This window comes from Ornithodoros turicata, chromosome 2, assembly GCF_037126465.1.
Source record: "Ornithodoros turicata isolate Travis chromosome 2, ASM3712646v1, whole genome shotgun sequence".
Taxonomy (NCBI): Eukaryota; Metazoa; Arthropoda; class Arachnida; order Ixodida; family Argasidae; genus Ornithodoros; species Ornithodoros turicata.
Window position 1 is genome coordinate 108,628,536 of NC_088202.1, and position 21,143 is coordinate 108,649,678.

The 21,143-nt window shown below is 45.1% G+C and overlaps 1 protein-coding gene across 4 annotated transcripts in view; it reads left to right on the forward strand.

The window, feature by feature from the left end:
- Nucleotides 1–21,143, forward strand: part of LOC135385939 (ETS-like protein pointed) — a 100,810-nt gene that overhangs the window by 26,401 nt on the left and 53,266 nt on the right. For all 4 annotated transcript variants that reach the window (XM_064615575.1, XM_064615573.1, XM_064615574.1 and 1 more), the window contains exon 3: nucleotides 4,229–4,421. In XM_064615575.1, coding sequence (XP_064471645.1) covers nucleotides 4,229–4,421 — 193 coding nt within the window. The remainder of the gene's footprint in view (nucleotides 1–4,228; nucleotides 4,422–21,143) is intronic.

Consider the following 21,143-nt stretch of genomic DNA (forward strand, 5'->3'; position numbering starts at 1 on the left):
GAGCGTGTTGGTTTCATTGAAACACGTTCAAAGGACACGACGAAAGACAACGACGAGATGTCTCTGTGTAGCACGTTATTGACTTTCTCCGCCTCCTTTCAACGGGAGGTGGGGGTGGGGGATATATTTAGTAGAACAGAGAGAAAAAAAAAGGGAGGAAAGGTCACCCAAACGGCATGTCGGCTTGCTATTGAAAAAAAAAAAAAAGCAAAGAACAAAAGTAAAATAAAAAGGGTTTCAGTATAATCAACACGCTCTTCTAGCACTGTCACGACATATCTCTCAATTCTCAAACTGCATGGACCCCTTCTTTCTGCTCACTGCCGTTACCGGATGGTCCTGCAAACTTCTCGGCGAGGATATTTTCATTTTTGTTTTATTTTTTTTTGCGGTCGTATCTCATATATCGTCAAGGCGTGCTTGGGTTCTAATTTCCAACACTCTATCGTTCTCGAGACGTGTTTTCGTGTAACTAACTTTTTGTACCATACGTATATCACATCACCGAAGAAGGATCTATTTACGATTATGGCAGCTATCTTTTGCGCACCCCGTGCTGGCTCTTTGTCGATACCCACATGGCGCTTTATCTTCCAGTTTAGCTAGTTTGGTATTCGTTCGTGGTTTTCCTTTCTAAAAGGGGACTGTTTTTTTTTCTCTCTCCCGCTAAAGGTTATTAACTCTCATTAAGTCGACTCGCTCGGCTTCACATTGTCCCCTCTGTTCTCCTATTATGAGACGAGGATCGAGAATTAACGCTGCGCAACGTCTGAGGGCGGGGAGCCGCAACGTGTATGGGACCCTCTCAACGTATAAAGAGTGTTGATCTGTCTGTCATTGGGTAAGAGGGGAGACAGCGCAAGAGAGAAACATAGCAAGCAGAATTGAATTGACGTGTTTTGTAGCGGCGTTTACTGACAGCCCAGAGAGCAATTCAAAGATTCGGGCGGATAGCTTCAGCTGGTGACTGGCGCTTCGTCTTGTAGGGATAACACTTCAGTCCGGGGTCTTCCATCCGAGGACGGAGTAGGATTTTTTTCCTTTCGGCCGTAATGAAGCACCTTTGGCCGTAATGAGATTTTGGGCGTAACGAGAGACACTTTGGGATTAAAGGATTATCGACCGCAATGATACTTTCGCCGTAATGAGACTTCGGCCGTATTGAGATGTTACCCGGAGTAGTTGGTGAAATTTATCTCGAATATAAGACGCCGAACAACACAGGAAACGCGGGAGAAAATGCAAGCTGGTGTTTTCCGTTTTCTCTCGTGTCTGTGTGTTGTTCGGCGGGTTAAGCCTGGTTCACACAATTGCGCTCCTATGCGTGTGTGCGGCTGCGTGCGCATGCGTTGACATTCTACCTGGAGCGTGGCCTATGAATGTCTATGATGGCCTGTGATACGCGGAGCGACGCGCAGGTTGGTTACTTTACCATGACAACCAACGCGCGTATGCATTCTGCCCAGGACGCACTTTCCCCCAGGGCGACAGTCGTGACGATGCCCACCTGTGTGAGGCCGACAACGGCGAGTCCTTTCAACATCACCACCACCACCACCGACGTATGCATTCGCACGCATTGGAATGCTATAGTGTGAACCGGGCTTTATGTTCAAGATGAATTGTCTTCCGTCGATATGATAATGTCGTGACTGGAAGAAAGTTCAACAATATCTGACGTGTTGTGGATCGACCTTCTTCCATCAGCTGCTACTTCCTTCCGAGATTTTCAGGAAGATGACCACAACAAAAATTGAACAGGTCCAGTTCAGTTATGCTTCCACGCAATTAACTCCGATAAACAATTCAGTGCCTAGCGCGGCGTTTCTTTCTTGGAACACATAGGGAACACGGTGGAAAGGGTGGACATCGATATTCCCGGTTGCGAAATCCCCGATCTGGAAATTCCTGTTCTCGAAACGAAGAAAATCGAGAACAATGCTCGATTGCTTAGTAAGATGGTATGCCGTGTTCAAAAACACTGTATCTCTATTTAACCACCCAAATTAACGGGTTTTCGATGTTTACAGGTTTTCGTTTTCACGAACGAAAGCCAAATTTTAGCAGCCGTTAGGCTTAGCTGGGCAGACACGACGGAACACCACATTGGTTAGCTTATTATTAGGTTAATCCAAGTTCGGTGTTTGCATTTTGTTATGTCCAGGTTAGTCTAAGTTCGCTGTTGGCAGTTTCCCGCGCGTGACTGCATTTTATAGTCAAATAACATTTATCTCCAGTAGTTTATTTTGCAGCGGGGATTTACACCCTGATGGAAAGTGGAACGTGTGTAGAATGTGCAGTATTCTGCACTTACAACAACGTCGGTATTTGCTTTGCGGAAAGCTACTCAAGAGAGGAGTTGCTTGTGATGTAACAATGTGTTGCTGGCCCCGCAGGACGTCTTGTATAATTATCACTCGGGTGCTCTCATACTGTATTAACCAACAGAAGAAGCTTCACAGTCTATCTAAGACCAGAAGAAACCCAAACAAACAAATGAAACACGCGTGCTGATCCATACCAGTCACTTTTGCAAGTTAGCCGTGAATACCGCAGTCACACTTGGTTGACGTTGCCGAACCTTGCAATCATCTCACAATTAACCACCTTGGTATAGCAGAAAGAGTCGGTAGCCGCTCGGTGCCACACGGCATATAATAAGTGGTCGCAGTGAAGCCCCGGAGGCAACTGCATTCGAAGTGGGACGTGGCAGACGCTGTGCTCTGCAGGTGTTGTTCCCACGGTTTGAGGTGAAAGGTCAGGCGACGGCCGCTCCTCTCCCACTCCTCGGAGGAGAGAGAAAGATACGCTTTATTGAAATCCGTGGGGTTTCGGAAGAAGCCCGCGCTATTCTTGTTTATCTGGCTCTAGTGTGAGGAAGGAAAATCCCCATCTAACCCGACTTTCGCACCTGCGTTTTCACTTATTTTTGCCCTGGAAACTTGAGCCCTGAAAAGAAAGAGTGTTATGCCATATCATCAGTGCCATCCAAGTGAGATAAAGTACATCACTGGCATGATAGATAGATAGATAGATAGATAGATAGATATAGATAGATAGATAGATAGATAGATAGATAGATAGACAGATAGACAGACAGACAGACAGACAGACAGACAGACAGACAGACAGACAGACAGATAGATAGATAGATAGATAGATAGATAGATAGATAGATAAGAAGGAAATGGAAACCCCATGGGCATGATTCAAGCCGAATAAAGTAGTTTGTTCTCCTTGTCCCGACACAACATATTTCTGGCAGAAGATAATATCGATGCATTGTCTTCAACTCGTCGGGCGTTGTCGCTATTAATACAGATAATTGTTTTACCTTCATCAGCATTTGTATAGCCCTCCGATGCATATGCAAAACGTCTCGCGGAAAGAAATGTTACTTAGTACTTATGAAAAACGATAGATAGTGTCTTGAAGAGACGCCTGTATGGCCGTGAGACCGTGAGAGTTCGAAGAGATTGAGACTGGAACGTGATGACGGCGGCGCCCTGTTGGGTCTGCCGTGGGAAAATACGTAGATAGCGTGATGCGAGAACGACCGCGGGATTAAACATCGGCGTGCTGTCGTTGACTCCTACATTTCCTATACCCATCTGAATAAGAATTCTCAGAAATCTGAATGAAAGTTCGATTGGTGGTGTACGCCAACTGTTCACGTGGGAGGACCTCGATATTCCCAGTCGCGAAATCTCCGTCGCGAAATCCCCGATCTCGAGATTTAAGGAGAATCAAGAAGGATGCTCGATTGCTTCGTTACATGACATGCCGTGTTTTAAGAACAAATAACAATTTAACCACACAAACTCACGTCTTTTCGATGTCTGTCCAAATCGTATTAGCGAACGAAAGCCACATGTTAGCAGGCTTTAGTACGGCGCACACGACGGAACGCAGTACGTTGGTTAGTTTATTATTAGGTTAGTCCAAGTTCGGTGTTTGCATTTTCATGTCCAGGTTAGTCTCTGTTCGCCGTTGGCTTTTTTCCTACGCGCGACTACGTATTTTATAGTCAGATAACATTTATTTGTAGTAGTTTATTTTGCAACAGGGATATCGAACACTTTATTTCGAGGTACACCCCATTCACGTCATGAACAGGGAATGTGTAACTCTAGAGCCGCTTCACGTTTGCCTTGAACAGTATGTCGACTTCTTGCAGATTCATTATGCGCGATGTATTCTGAAGTGTTCTTTCTTGCCTTTTGCGCAGCAAATCAAATTCCAGCTGGACCTTCCAACAAGGGGAAACCTGATGGGGAGCGATGGCGGTGGGACGCTAATCGCTCCAGAGAACATCAAGCGGGAGATTCCCGACGACTCCTGTGTTCCATCGGGTCCACGATCTCTAGGGTCCATGCAAAAAGTGCCTTCTTTATCGGACCTTTCGGAAGAGAGCTCACTCGGTAAGTGTCGCAAAAATTTATGCTCTTGTGCACAGAGGAACCGCAGGGGAACATCGGTCTCCAGATTTCAAGATGTAAATCATCTACTCTCGATGTCACTTTTACGTCAGCCCGCTCGGAATTCGCAGCAATATTTATGAAAGTGTGAGGTGCCTGCAGCACCATATACAAAAAGTCCGAGTGCATATAGGCGAGGATGGGTGCGACCACTCCTGTGGAGTGGAAAACCTCCCCACTTCATCGTCAAAATAGTTGTTGTTATTGTTGTTGGGTGCGACCGGATTGCTTCCGCACAGGCCTGTGTCCTTTTGAACTTGCAGAGCGCTGTGCTTACTGGAGACCTAGGCAGATGTCTGAGCATATGCTGAGTTACATTGTCTGTCGGTCGACGAAATAGAGGTGTAAAAACGCCACGAAGAAGCGATCGCCACGACCAAGGATTATCGCGCTGAAGACAAGCACTTCAAGAAGACGACGCTGTCATAAATCATGCAGAAACACGGCGAACGAAGGCCATTGAACAGCCTTGATTTCAAAAGGGCTGGCTGCTGTTACTAACAAGGACAGCACGTTCACGGGAGGGATCATTGGCGCGTTGGCCTTCTAATCCCTCGTCGCATGCACTGATGATTGACTGCAGGTGCTGCCATGTTCGGAGGTGTTAGACTCGTAACGGAATTGATACACGGAGCAGTTGCGCGCTACTTTGCGTAATAACGCTACATAGGGTTCGTGGTTACGCATTGGTTCTGAGCGTGCTTTTTTTGTATGTTGTTCTTGAATGCTCTCTCCAGTTGAGTCATATAGACCAGCTAATAGGGTTTATGCACATGACGTCTTCTGCAGGAGAGCGCCACTGTCGCTGGCAGATTTGCCGTCATAACGTAGGTCCGTAGGTTGTCTGTCCCACATCACATTCAGTGTACATTTGGTGTTTCAAAGTCACTGTAGTGTGACTGCTGTAATTCTTCCTCTGTAATTTGTACCACAATCCAAGTAATTTCCACGTTTTCAACGTTAATAGTGCTCTAAATAGCACATGACAGTGAACGAAAACCGGAACCAAACGTCGAGGGGCCTACAACATGGCGGCGATTTCGCCTTTTCGAAGCTAGTGCCCTCTGGCGGGGTGGCGTCAGTAAATAGACTCTATAGTAAAATTGTTAATTAACCAAACGTAGCTGAATTGGGAAACCACACATGGAAATTGTGGGGGAGAAGAGAAAAGACTGACATGTTGAAGCAGAATTGGGTCCACGTCAAGAGATCCACCGGTGGATCTCTTGACTCGGAGGATCTCTTGACCCGTTGGATCCCTTGAACCGGTTGAATCTCTTGACTCGGGTTGAATCTGGTTCGCAGGGCTTGGATCTTTTGACCCCTTTGTGTTACGTCGTTAACTCTAACATCGCTCGGTGCGGTATAAATAGGATACAAATGCAGGTGGCAAATCAACATCTCATTTTTATTGACTTAGTTACTTACTTTGTAACACATAGCGCAGTCAAAGAAAAGCCGACAGTTTTCTTATGTAATTTGTGTTAAAAACAGGTGAGATCATTGTGAGTGAATTGTAAGATCAATCGAAGATGTGAGTCCAGCAGTATACCCTGCATTTTGGGGTTCATGTCAATGAACGTGACAGGTCAATGTTGACTTAAAAGCACAGTCAGACTGTATTTGCCCGCACGTCTATCAGTAAAAGAATAGAATAACGTGATAAGGGTGGGGCCAATGAAACGAACGTGACAAGGATAAGTTTTAAGCCCTGCAGCCTACAGTTCTTTGTAAGTTGAGTTGCGCTCAATATTCTTCAAAAAAAAAAAAAACAGCCTAAGGGCAATGAACATAAAAGTGCAAAGACAACTTTAAGCCCTGCAGCCCCGCTTTTATCTTCCTTCTGTTTGTGTGTTTTCATTTGGGAATAGCAAGCCTACATCATGGCTAACCTTTCCCTTTTACCCCTTTTTTTATCAGCATTAAACATATCCCCCCCCCCCCCTTCCAGGGGGATTCGCCGCCGTAACCTACAGCACAATCCCAAGATTTTCTCGCTTACGTTTTCGTGCGTGTGTGCGTGTGTGGTAAGAAGAGAGAAAACACCGAAAAGTCTTCACTGTTACCGGGCATATTACTTTCTAACTTAATACTAGGTACAGCGCAATCGTTCTGCAATGAACATAATAAGGGATAGATTTTTTCTGTCGGGATCCCGACCAGTATGACGCTTTGACTGGTTGGATCTCTTGACTCGCCTGTCACGTGACCGGTTGAATCTCCTGACTCGATGGATCTCTTTACCGGGTTGGAACTATTGACGCTTTGGATCTTTTGACTCGCTTGTCACGTCACTGGTTGGATCTCCTGACTCGATGGATCTCTTGACTCGTTGGATCTGTTGACCGGAAGCGAATGGGGATGGTCTTTCGAGAAAATGCACAGTCGTAGATTATCTGGCAACAATAGCCATTTGGAGTGTCCAACCGCACTTGTCTAAGCCCCTTACCCATTACCTTGCATCGCACAGGCCCATCCACAGTGGCGGGAGGCCACCGGCCAAGTTGAAGTTGGAGTTAGGAAAGAAAAATATGGAGATAGTAGTTAAGTTCCTCGCATGCGACTTTGGGTCTACCTTTACTTTTCGATAGAATACTCATGTTACTCTTGGTTGCTCAGTCAGTAATGGGCAGGTCAGACTTATGTATGAACCTGCTTTTCAATCTCTGATAAACATGTTCGCCGTATCCTCAAATGAAGTTCGCTCAACAAACAATGCTCGAAGGGAACGACTAGAAGCGAATAATGATATGCGGAATACCTACATCATCTGCCTTTCTCTAAACTCGCTTACCTTGTAAGCAAAGGTCACGTTACTCCCAACGCTATTCGCTGTATCTGCATGCTGTTGAGCGACGCGATAAGGCCGTTGCGAGCACGCAGCGACCGGTTGACGCCCTTGACCGTTGGGTGAAGGAGCGCTCGGCTAATCGTTCCAATCCGGCGATCTATGTTCGGCGTCCATCACGGCTGGTGAGCATTATTCAAGCAGCGGAAGAATGAATATGCTTGCTGCTGAAACTGAGAACCCAGAAATGACACGATATGACGAAAGCATTTTATTCAATTCTCTGTTTTCGCAACTGGCTGCAGTGCGTGACTTGATTTGTGTGACCTTTCTGTCGTGCTCACCCGGGTTGGGAGGACCTCGATATTCCCGGTTGCGAATTCCCGACCTCGAAATGCACGTTCTCGAAACAAGGAAAATCAAGGAGAATGCTCGATTGATAAAAACACGACATCACTATTTAACCACTGAAATTCTAGGGGTTTCGATGTCTGTCCAAGTCGTTTTAGCGAACGAAAGCCAAATTTTAGCGGCTGTTAGGCTTAGCAGAGCGGACACGACGGAACAGCACGTTTGGTTACTTTAGGTTAGTCCAAAGTTCGGTGTTTACATTGTTATATCCAGGCTAGTCTAAGTTCGCTGTTGGCAGTTTCCCGCGCGCGATCGACTGCGTGCATTTTATAGTCAGATATAGCATATTTACAGTAGCTTATTTTGCGACGAGGATTTCGATAACTTTATTTCGAGGTACAACCCTGTGTGTACACGGTATGCAAAACTAATGTTAGTTTTATGCGGGCTCTATGAATGCAAGTTCGACCCATGAGCTCTCCCGCATGACCACCAAGGACGTTGCCTTCAAAATTGGCGCCCCTAAAGATAAAAGTTACAAAAGTAACAGAAGAATTAATAAACGATGTACCACGTCCAATATACAATAAATAATATACGAGGAGCATGCAGTCAAAGGGCAGCATGATCAGACGCGATATGCAACCCTAGCTACTTGAACAAAGCGTTGCACTTACAAGTACACGACGTGGAAGCGGACAGGTAAAGCGCAAAATAAACTGATAATGACTTTATCATGTGTGGAGTAACGGAAATGTATTGGTATTCAAGATCCCTCGAACGAACATCCTGTCGCTCTATCTTTCTCTGCTCTATATAACGACTTGTCAGTATGAACATTACAGCATACACATGATTACATCATTATTTCATAGTTTATCCACCCGCTCATCTAATTCACACTTCTGTCTTTGCACCAATCCAGGAAATATTCGTTGTGTCTGTATTGTTGGCAGCTGTGGATCTAATCATTTTGTGTATCACATATTCCCCATAACAAAAGATGAAGTTTACCTGTTCTTCGGTTCGGGTAATCGCAACCAAGCGCGAAACACAGTTGCATTTTGCGAGATGACAGGTGGCTCGAAAATAATGCCCCATCCTTCGAGGTTTTGAAAAGTGCACAAATACACTTTCTTCATACGACGTCTTATGAAGCATTAAATGTCAGATGTTCTGCATTTGAAGGGTGACATTATGCACGTGTAATACATTGAGGCTTCGATTTGATCGAAGTGAAATGATCGATTGATGATTTGATGATCGATGATCGAATGATCGATTTGATCGAAAAAAAATCATATGAAATTTTCCTCTTTCGCTCTTTGTTTTTTGTGCATTGAGATTTCGCACGTGGACTCGCCTAAACTGTTGCTTTTGTGGTAATGTTTTCACCCATTCCGTTTGGATTCCGTTTCAAAGTGCATAGATTTATGTAAATAGTTTCCCTTTCTTTTCTGAATAACGCGTCCTGGAGTACCCAATCCCGAGTGACTCGAGACTAACATCTCCATTTTTTACTTTTACAAATCAATCAATCAGTGATGTGAAATTTTATATGGCGGTTGCGATGAACGTATTATTTGAAGTAAACTTCGCAGGAATCATATTAATATCTGACGCATTCAAAACTAAGTAAACACTGTTACGGACACACTGACACGAAAGCCCCATATCCCATTTTTCCTACTTTTCAAAATAATAAACGCATATCCCCCTTCATATCCAATGAATAAAGATCATGAACAAAAGCAAGCGTAACTCTTGCTAACGAAAGGGTCATCGACATCAAGTGGCGATAATGCATGAGCCCAATGGCTTGAAAGCGGCAATTTCTGGAGGCAACGATGGTGATTTATCTCTCATAAAACCGTTGATGTTGACGAAAAAAACATAATAGAGACCGTGTAACTTGACGAGCGGGTTGAACACATTCAAAGAAGAAGCTGCAGCTTGGCGCATTGTGGGGTAACCGACCGATATCGACCAAGCAACCGAACAACATACACTTCAGGCTGTCATCGTACGGGGTGCATACTGAAATAAACGCTTAAAATAAACTATGTAATTAAGAATACGCGCCCGTAAAATACGCACAGTTAGGCCTCGGGTTGTCTTCTGTCGTACGTTAGTTTATGGGTGAAACTATATCTTCTGTTCAACGAAACTCACGATATGAATGTTTTTTCATTCATATCGGTATTTGTCAGTAATGGCCGAGGAAATCGAAATATCCAGTTTGAAAGTGCAGAGGACGACGCGTATGAATACAGGTGTAACGCACACATTCGCGCGGTGAGCTGTGAACGAGGCTATTGTTATCAAGCTGAAGTGCTTCCTGAGGACGAAGTCAAGTTGGAGTTGAAGTTCATTCAAGGAGTGAAGAGTGTACTATTTTCCGAAGCGGATGTAGATGGCTCCCGCAGTCGCAGAGAGGGTAGATTTTGAGATTTATTTTTGCGAGTTTGCTTTGACGCCGTGGATATATGCAAAACTTATTTTTAAAGTTTTTTTTTGTAAGTTTGATTTGTAAGACATTTGTTTTTCGATCGTTTTATATTTAAATGGCTTATATCAGCATCGCCCCATCGTACGGGGACACGAAGGCTGAGGAATGTACCGCACGACATGCCATAACGTGAAACTGGGAGAGGTACACGTGATTCCTGTTTAAAATTCTATAACACATTCGTTAAATAACTTGATTACCTCGTCAGTACGTTATTTAATTTCTTCGAGTACGAATACTTCCCTGTATGTATCCTATCCGTAAATTTGAGAGATGTGCTCGAGCATTCGCTTGAGTATATTGTTGCCTGACCGGATGGGATGATTTCCGCCGGTCGCAGCGCTCTGGCCACATTGATTGTTTCCGTAGGCAGCCAAACAGAACGAGCCTGTGGGCGGAGGGGTTCTCAAGTCCGGAAACTTGGACGCTTTGTGTTTAAATCCCAGCCCCACGCATGTTTCTATTTTCTTCTTACCTTCCCGACAGGAAATGGAGTAATCACGTCACGAACAGGAAAGCTAGATACTATGTGGAGTAAAGCATGGCAGGATATCGCGACGTGGGCACACTAGAATCATATTTGATGAAGTTCTACTAAATGATTACGATTTCCCCCCTGATTTCTTCCTACCTCGCGTACCACCGTTTCACCTGACTCAAATTTCAACTGATATACAACTTCTCACTCCGTTGAGTGAAGAGCCTAATTAGGACGCCAGCCGCCGATATTTCCAACGCAGACAGTCCTCTAATGGGCACAATGCTCATTATTGGCATGGTATTGAAAGGGTTAAAGATGACGTGCTACAAGGGTTCCTGGGTATTATTATCGGACTACAGCATGCGCGCATGAAAAAAAAAAAAAAGTCGAAATTTTCCAGCGTAAGACCAGTCACTGTTCGAAATATGAGCGGCTCTCGTCCTCATGCCAAATTTCCCCTTAACAAATTCTCACTGGTTCGCTGGATTTTTTTTCCTTTCTATCTTCTCAGTTCGAATTTCCCACGTTATTCCACTCTGCAGTATATTTGTAGATGACTGCAAACAAAACGAAAGAACTGCGAAGTTTCCTTCGGCTTTACTCTCGCTCTCGGAATTTTCATATTCCTTAACTTTATTTGACGCGTTCAGCGAGAAGGAAGGGAGCATACTGAAGGTGGAACGCGTTTGCGTTCTAGCGCCAACGAACGTCACGTATCTGTCTCACAGTAGCGGCTAGCAGACGACACGTTTCGTTGCAATGCTGGGAATCCCTGACGGTCTGCTGACGCGCCTTTCGCGTAGCCGTATCTCCAGTTTCACTAAATTCCTATCTGCGGTGTAACGTTCCTGAAATTTTCACGTCCAACAGCTGACGGTCTTGTACGCAAAACTCGTTGCCCAGCTGATCCCTTTATTTAAAAAAAAAATCAAATAAATAAATAACTGAGAAACGATCGATGCCCATAAATTCTGCCTCTCGCGTTCTTCATTTAAATAATGAACGTCGGCCATTAGAGAAATCGTTTTAAAAGAGCCATACGAGAACTGTCGAAAGGCTTGAAAAGGGAGAATGGCAGCCGTTAGGAACGACTTTTAGAACGGTGGCCCAGAAGATGGCGCGGTGCAACCAAGTGAAACTGCGTTTCCGTTTCTGCCTGCGCGGCGTTGGCGTTCTCCATAATAACTCCTGACCATATATAAGCACCTCACTTCCGGACCCACTAGGGCGTGCAAGAGCTCCCAATCTCTTTCGATGGTGGTGACACAGGTGGTTAATTATTCCCGTTCTAATGGTTGTCGCAAAGCTCTGCCCAGGGGCGGAGCTCTGGTGCAGTTCTCTGGCGGTCTGTTAAACGGTTACCGAGATGTTTTGCTGGAAAATACGGTCGTGCACAAGAGTGGGAATCTCAGACTTCGACATTGCATCAATATGCACAGAGCAGTATTATGTGACCCCCGCTTTCAACAGAGAACAGACTAATGTTTCGCAGAACTCGGAGTGAAGCTGTACGGGAAAGTGCACGCACATATGCATATCGCAGAACATCGAGAAGTGCCGTACACGCATAGGCAAAGGCTAAGTCGTGTCTGTGTGAAAAATAAAAACAGAACAAAATCAAACAAACAAAAACAAGCAAAGGAGAGGGAGGGCTCGAGAGGATGGGTTGGCTATGGGTTCAACGCATTCCTTTGTGCTGTCACAGGACACTGGGCTAATCGCAACAACACACACACAGACACACACACACACAAAGAGAGAGACCTGCACGAACCCTAAGTCGCGCATTTTTGTAGATGTTCTGCTTTTTAAATGTATAGTACCATATTTTAGTGTCGACTTGAATGCAAGACTGAACATGCTACTTTTATGCAACCATTAGAGTGCATAACGTTGAACCTATGCAGTGCTTGCGATACGCTTGTCTGAAATCAGCACCCTGTGTCCTCATCTCAAATCTCCAGGTGTTGCGAGATCATTTATTTCGAGCAATAAACACGTGCAGCACATGGTCTTTCTTTAAATACATACAATATTGGAACAACATTTTCGAGGGCAACCAAGCCAATAACTAGTACCCCAGAGCTACTGGCGAGCGATTCCAGACAACTGTGTCGCAAGCAGTACAAGTGGGTATAAAAGGGATAAAACCAGGGCTGTTTGGTAGTTCATGTCAAAGGCGACAAAATACCCCAGTGCATGGGAACACAAAGAAGAGACGATCACGAGGAGCACTGAAAAGAGCTCAGTACTCTTCGTGATCGTTTCTTCTTTGTTGTTGTTGTTGTTGGTTGGTTTGTGTTCCCATGTACTGGGGTATTTTGTCGCTTTTAACAAGAGGGTATATTGAGTCAAGATGTTGTGCTGCTTGGGAAGGTGTCAGACGAGTAAATATTGGCTGTTGCCCTTCCGCACTATCCGAATTACCGTTGTGACATGTGTCGGTACTCAACATCTCTTCAGTGAGAGAGTCACTGGCACTGCATTCCACCAGCAACGTTTTACGGGGTGTCTGCTGCCCGCAAATCCATTCCGCTGCGACATTCGATCTGCCCAAAGACTGGCCTGGAAACCGTTTAAGAACGCAGTCAAGTCGTTGTGGGCAAATAATAGTGAACGATATTTTTAGAAGAACGAGTTTATAGGCTCCCTGGAACCGTGCCTTGTTTTTCCAAGGCGAAAGTTTACTCCGACGGGCGTTCCATTCATGTGGCTCATTTGGCGGCGGCACTCGTGAATGAGAGCTGTTCCCCTCGTCTCTTCGCCATTTTCCAGTGTGCGGGCGGACCGCAGCGCAGTCAAAGCATGCACTGCCTCCAAGATAAACACAACACAGCTGCTCGGTACGTAGTTCAAGGGACGGTATACCAGATATTTTGTTCTGGCACAGGCTGTTGGGAAGAAAGACACCAGCCCTTCTCGTAACTCCCTCTCTGCGTTTTCTCTCTTCCCGCTTGCGGTAGACTTCCAAGAGATGGCGCCAGGTTGACCAGAATGGGCTGCTTCTCATCGGGAATGTGTGGCTCCCTCTGGAAGCGTTGCCTTGCAACTTTATTGCAGGCGCCGTAGTTGCGGTTTCTGCCACTCTTGGCGCGTTGGTCGTAGTTCCGTATTCGGGTCGTCGGAGAAACCTGCAGTTCCGTCGTGGAATGTCATATTTCCGAAGCAATTTGGAAACTGTCAATGCCCCATCTCGTTATCCATTTGATAAAACTTCAACAGGAAGAGTTGAGTTTACTGGTATTCGCATTCGTCTGCGGGAGCACTCTGTTATGTTCGGTAAAACTGGTGATCGTTATTGATTATCGAACCCCCTTGTCATTGCCCACTGGCAAATTGCATTTGTTATATTGGTATTTATTTAATTATTTATTTGTTGCGCTGCAACAAAAGCAGCTAGAAGCAAAAGCGAACTAGTTGCCTGACAAGGGACAAATTGTATATATTTGAAGCTTGTTTCGCCTCAGTTTTCAATTCTTTCATTTTTGCCTTTCGTGTCTTTCGTGTAATGGTAATAACATATCTGACTGCGATAACTTCTCACGATAATCACGACGCCTCCAAAGTTGTCATCATCCTTTTGCTTCTTAGAGGGGGAAAGAGGAAAGTGTGGAGTTATTACATCCCTTTGCTTCTGGTCATGTGTGTTATGGCTTATTTATTAAATTACTCGCCGTCGGCCTGGAACTACTAGAATGAGACATCACACTGATACTTCTGTAATGGTACCGAGGTCCTTCTTCATAACAGATCACCAAGTCGAGCTCTTACGTAAACCCACCCTAGACAAGAAAGAGAAAGTGGAAGGAGGGATAACATAACGCGCAATATATCTTCGTTTGAGAACAGCAAATCTCCACGGTTTTTCTTTCTGCCATTTGGCGCAGCAAATCCCGTATCGAAGCGTAGTGGGTCTTTTGCGAAGAATCATAATCAATGTAATTGATGGTCATTCCCGGGAGAGGAGACTCGGTGGCAGCAGCGGGACAAATGTGGCGATTCTTTTTGTCAGGCAACTCCTCCTTCTTCCTCCTCCGATTGTTTCGAGAGGGATATTTGTCATTGCTGCCTGTATATTCTGGCCGTGGGAGACAGCCAGCGGCAATACTCTGCGATCGCTTGTATTGCCTCGCCCGCGTGTAATTATTGTTTCGCACCAAAACGTGCTCTGTGCCATTCTCAGTGGTGGCACTTGTAGCGTGAATCGTTCTACCTTAACATTCTGGTCAACGCTTGACATTAAGTATATGCCATCCGGATTTCTTTTCTGACTGAGTGATATGTCGGTATCTCGTCGATTTTGGTCGAAAATGTTTTATTTGCCGAAATTACGTTAGTATATATATATATATATATATATATATATAAGTGAAATAATAAGACTTGGACTACAGATTACAGGAACGTTAACAAAAACTAATTTATTTAATGCGCAATTTAACACACAGATTAAAAATATTTTTTAGAAATAGATTTTTTAATCTATGTGTTAAATTGCGCATTAAATAAATTAATTTTTTTAACGTTCCTGTAATCTGTAGTCCAAGTCTTATTATTTCACTTTTATTCAACTTCGTAGCCGTCTGATATATTAACCTATTTGTTCTATATATATATATATATATATATAGATTAGAAGCTTAGGAGGGCGGTTGACCACGAGAATGAAATAAGCAGGAAAAATGAGAAGACGACAAAGAGCTTACAGGAAAACACAAAGGGGAGCAAACTCCCCTTTGTGTTTTCCTGTAAGCTCTTTGTCGTCTTCTCATTTTTCCTGCTTATATATATATATATATATATGCATGCGCTCCGACAAAACTTACTTTGATAGAAGGCTTCGATGGTGCACTCCAGTGACCGTTTGTGTGTTGAAAGTAAAATACATGGCATTGATACATATGTGATAATAAAAATAACACAAAAAATGTGGTAGCTTCTCCCAGCTTTGCTGTGTTGTGACGTGCTGTTTGTGACGTGTTTGTTGCTGTGGCATTATTTATTTTGTACTTCTTTTCTTTCCCCTGTGGATTCGATTTGTAGGGGGCTCTGCTGTAGTTCCGAGCGGTTGCAAGACATGCGAGCGTTTTGGCGAATAAAGTTGAACTCGCTTTCTTGTTAATCTTTCTGTTGTTCAAACTTGGTATCATTAGAAACGCGCAGCAGTTGTCCACCAGAGAGAATTCTCCTTTGGTAACCCTTCCTCAGTTGTTTCATTCTCACCTCTATAATGGAAAACTGCACGTGGGCGGCGTCTATACCTTATATACCCTTCGAAGTTATTTACCTCTCCGCTTTCTATTTAACCATTCTATTGCGGAGTCATTATGCTGCTGCGCAGCATGCATTCAAACTGTGTGTTGCAAAAACATGTGGAATAGTGTGTATACTGTAGCAGGTAGATCCTTTACGGGAACCAGCAGCTGCAGGCGCGTACGCTCCGTTGATCATGGCCTTGAGTGCCAGCGGCGACGGGCGTAACACTCACGTGCGACCACAGTGGACGTAATTAGGAGCAGGGTGAACGCAATAGGCACGTCTTCGCGAGTGGCCCACTCAACTGGAGAAGTTAACTAGGACGTCTTGTTGCATGCTCCTCGTGTGCTGTACATAGTGGAAACATAACGAAGGAACACTGGCGTCAGTAAAGCAGGGAGGTCTTCCTGAGAAGCTAGACATCTCCAGCAGCATTACAAATGCATAACGCAAGATAGGTTCGGGAATATTTTTCGGTTTGACGAAGTTCTGTACCAGAACTTCCGAAGCACAAAGAGATTGAAGTAAAAAAGGCGAAGTGGTCCCTTTGTCCCGGCGGTCGTTGTCGCTCTACTTTGTGTCTGAGTAGCGGATATTTTTTTTTTTCCTTTCAGTCTTCGCTACACTCTTAGGAATGAACTTCACCGCATAGCACGCTCCTAGCCAACCATCATCTCGAACGATATCGTTATCTGCCCTGATTTGTTGAAAACGACGTTTGTTTTGTGACACTTATGCTGTTCATATTGTCATAAAAAAGGCGTACGCCTCCCGCTTTCAACAAATCAGGGCAGATAACGATATCATTATTGATGATGGTTGGCGAGGAGTGTGCGATGCGGTGAAGTTCGTTTTTAAGAGTGCACTCATAGTCGTAATCAGAGCTGAGCCGCAAAAAATGGTACTGAGGGCTCTAACTGGAACTACTATGGATAAATATTGGAGTCACCCTAGCGCTAGATCAGTTTTAACAAGGGCGACGTCCAGGTTGCAGATGCGAGATCAGAACGTTATCCTTCCAAATGAGCGTGTCACAGATGGCAGCTTTTTTATAACGTTGCCAGAAAGCGCGCCCGCGCGCGCGCGAGAGAGTAGTAGAGTAGAAAAAGCGAAAGAAATAAGATGTACGTAAGACCACATTGGTGCGGCTTCCGCGGGCTAAATTGGACTAAATTCAAGGATTGTAGTAATGAAGCAGTGACACGCAAGTTCTCCAGCGCAAAGCGAAACCTTGCTTAAAATCACATGTGGCCTGGTGCGCGGCAGCGTCGTCCTCTGACTTCTGCCGCTATATACGCCGCAGCGACTGCCGGCAACGTGAGATAGGAAATTCAGTTTTACTCCTTACAGAATAATTATTTATGCACGAGAGCTCGGACGCGCCGTTTTCTGGATTGTTATAAGTTTTCAAGTACCGGCGAGCAGGTGCACTAAATCACGCGTTGGTATAATATTTCAAAACGTCATGATGCGCGATACGCGAAATATGATAGCGAACCGAATTGCAGGGGTCCAGGTATCTCAGCAAAATACTGCGAAACTCAAAGCTGCTTGGAGCACCGCATGCGCGCTCTCCTCGTGCGCACGCAGGCGCCCCTACTTCACAGGTACTGCCATCTGTCGCGTGCTTTCGAAAATGAAAGTGTCGCGGCATATGTGTCGTGTTCCTTCTTTGTCATTCTTTGCAGCTTGTTGTCGGCGTATAGACACTGATGTTAAAGTCTGCGCTTTATGTTGGCGGCGCTGTTTAACGGTTTGTTGCTCGTTTGCGCGACAAGTTAGTATGCAATACAAGGTATGAGTGTGACAGAGTGCTTGCAGTATTTTTAGCTTGATAGCAAAATTGCGGTAAAAGGGCTCGAGGCAACGTCTGGTGGAAAATTATCCCCGCAACAGTGATCTATGTTCGCGGTTCCCGAGAATGATTTGCTTCTTTTGGCCGACTTTTTCTTCTAATTTAGGCCTAGTGTTACGCGCATGCAATATAGTTTTGCCGCCTTACTTGACGGGCAATGCGAAGTTGGTGGCAACTGCGACACACTGTTATCCGTAGCTTTCAACTTTAATTTCCTTAAAAACAACTAACTGTTACGAAAATTGTGACTTGACGAGACTACCGAGGGGTCAGGCTATCGAACAGATACATGTTCTGAGATTACACATCCCTTCTACTGCACGTTGATGAGGCCTCATGTGCCAGTCGTACAAGGTACCGACATTATCAAGTTCTGTATTGGCCCGCACGTAGAGTGCTTGTCGCCGAGGTCCAGGCAGCTGACTCTGTGGCGCTATCTGCGAACATGCGTGCCCCGTTTCAGATGCTCCGCTTGTCTCGCGGGCTGCGCCTTTGGCGGCGGCTTCCGTCTTCCGATCCTGCAGGAGGGTGATAAGCCTGCGAACGTGTGTGGGGTTGTTCCTTTACGAGAAAATGCCCTTGATGAGGGTGTGGGGGCGGCCGACGTTGCACCACGCAGAGTGTACCCAATCGAGACGATGTTCAACGTGTGAAGGAGGAAACTGGGGCGGGACTGCTCATTTGACAGCTCACTATCAGAATTTGAACTCTGGTATGACGTTTGACGTTCACATGTTTTTTAGTCGGTTCTCGGATATCAATTTGGCCTATTAAAATTGTTATCCACACAACGCGCAGCCGGAGTGTTTCTGCGGTGTTTTGCACTGCTTCGAAAGGAAGGTGAGGGTCGACAGTGGCGTTTTTTTTTCGCGTTCGATATCTTTTCTCTCGGGCGCTCTCCTTTTTTTTTTCTCTCTCTCTCTCTTTTTCTCTCTTCTTTTTTACAGGGCACATACGTTCCCTTGTTCGGACGTGTTCGGACTTGTTCATACGGACTAATGTTGTAGCCCCTTAATGAGGAGAACATTCACTAATCAGCACACAGACACACACATACAACAAAGGAACTAGTCTACAGAATTTACAACATTATAGCTTGCTCTTTAAACATCTCAGTTGAACCTCCTCTGATCCATCTCAGCTGAATCTTCTTTTGCTGTGGATACTAATTAATTGTCAGTATTCTTGGCATTTCCAAGTGGCGGTCCTATTCCTTTTTGTGTATTGGAGAAAAAAATCTGTAGAGGAGAGGCGTACAGGTGCTAAAAAACACACACGCGAACAATAAATGCGACCCTATATTAACCAGACTAAAACTTTCCAGTCTATCTCGAACTTACTCAAACAAAAAACAAAGGTGGCAGCGCATTCAATAGAAACCTTGAATGCCTTGCAGTGAAATTGAAACTCATCCTTTTTGTAAATCAGCACTGATAAAGGAACGGATAACTGTAGAACGAACGAATAGATAACGATCGCCGAAAGAGGAGTCCACATGTTATTTAATAAAAATTTCGTACGCGACGATATGGGACGTGAGCAAATTCGAAAAGGAATTTGTTTGCAACGGTACTGTAACTATCCACTCTCTCACTTCTAGTTATTTCGTTTAGTTTATAGGTCTTTGTAAGTGCTAAAAGGGGAACCTTACTCATGAAGCCCGACACTAAGACACTACATAGCACACTCTTCTAGTAATTGCTGGAAATCCTCTGTACGATGTCCACTAACGCATTTCTCGAGTTCAAGGTCCCTCGTGTCCAAACGCCCGTTCCACTTTGATAGCCCGAGAAGGCGTGTCAAACAGCGCGCTATTTTTCTTTGAACTTTCTGACGTGTACCCCGTATCTTTCTGTCCCATGCTCGAAGCTCGGTTTGTTTCAAAGGGTTTCGGCAACAAAGCTCCTCCCCTTTCTTGTTCCGCCTTCCTGCAAAAGTGCGCAATTGAGATTGTCGCTTCAGATCTTTGTTTTCGCAGGCATGAGTCGTGAAGCTGCCACTAGGCCGACTAACATCACCCAAACCCATTCAGTTTCGTATCGGGAACAGTTTGATTGAGTTGTGGCAATACATATCTATATGGGTGGAGTGTTGATGATGTGTCGAAACTGGAACTCCTAAGTCTGTCGTTACAAGCCTTCTCTCAACTCCAAGGGAACCAGTTTCTGGAAGCAGCCCGGTAAGATATGTTTCAGTTCGATTTGCCATCCTGGAAATGAGGTGCGAACGCGAGTACGAATAAAATAAAGATTACAGTAAAAATAAGGAAAGAACATGTCATCGATCGTGTCGATTTTCGCAGAAATGTCTCGTACAGCATTCGCGTGCCACAATGCTCTCAGTCCACTTGGCTACGAGCTACACGTTATGTCGTACTAATATTCTAAATCGACGTCCTCAAATTAATTCGGTGTGATCATAGGTCACTGTCGCGCTTTTACTGAACGTCCAAGCATAAAAAAATTATCCTTTCTCGAACCGCGATGCTGTAAAGGATTATCAAAATGTTTAGACGAGGCCGTTCTCAGTGTCGCTGTAAACTGCGCCGTTGCTGAAACTTGATGTGGTGGAAATATGCCTCATGTGACACTGCAAAAAGTACCATGTCCGTAACGTTTAAATTCGAAGCGACCTCCTTGCTGGTTGCGATGCGATGGCATAACTGATCTTCGGTTCTGTTCCCCCTTCCAACTCGCATCGTTAAACTATAACCTCATTGCAGCACTTCACCTTCCCAAGGCAAGAGAAGTGCAAACGCCTAAATCATTATTTTTCGTTTTAAGGCACTCGGCCAACACCTGCTCAGCATTGAGCCAACAAGCAGGTGTCTATCCGCGTACATCTCGCGGTCAGAGCGCATACGCGATTCCTCAAATGCCCCACGGGAATATTTCTTTATTTATTCCTTTAGGTGCACGCGTCTGTCTGTGTGTCCCGAATACGATTTCGCCCGCAACAAAGGGCACGTCTCTTTGTGCTTCTGGACACGAGCCCAGACTCCCACGGTCGACCTCTGTCCGGTCTTCGACCGTTGACCAGCTCCAGATTTTCCCCTCCGTACTATTTTCGAAGAAACTTTTCTTCGTATTCCTTCTCCCCCCCTGCTTCACTGTAATATGTGTGTATGCAGACGAAACGCGTGCCGAGTCCGCTCATTCTTGCAAGAAAACTTGTGGGTGGAAGGGAGATGGGGGAGGTATGTTCGCCAGTTGGTGGGGCTATAGGAGCACGGCAGGCTTCGTTCCTTCTTCGGGATGGGGGACGACGGGGGTTACTTACTGCTCCCCTCCACTTCTCGCTTCGTAGGTCCATGACCAGCTGTCCGACTTTCCCACGGCCGGCAGAACAAGCTCCTGGCTTTTGCTCGCTGGGAGAAAGCGCGTTATTTCTCTGATCTCCGCTTGGCTTTCGAGGGGTCATGCAGA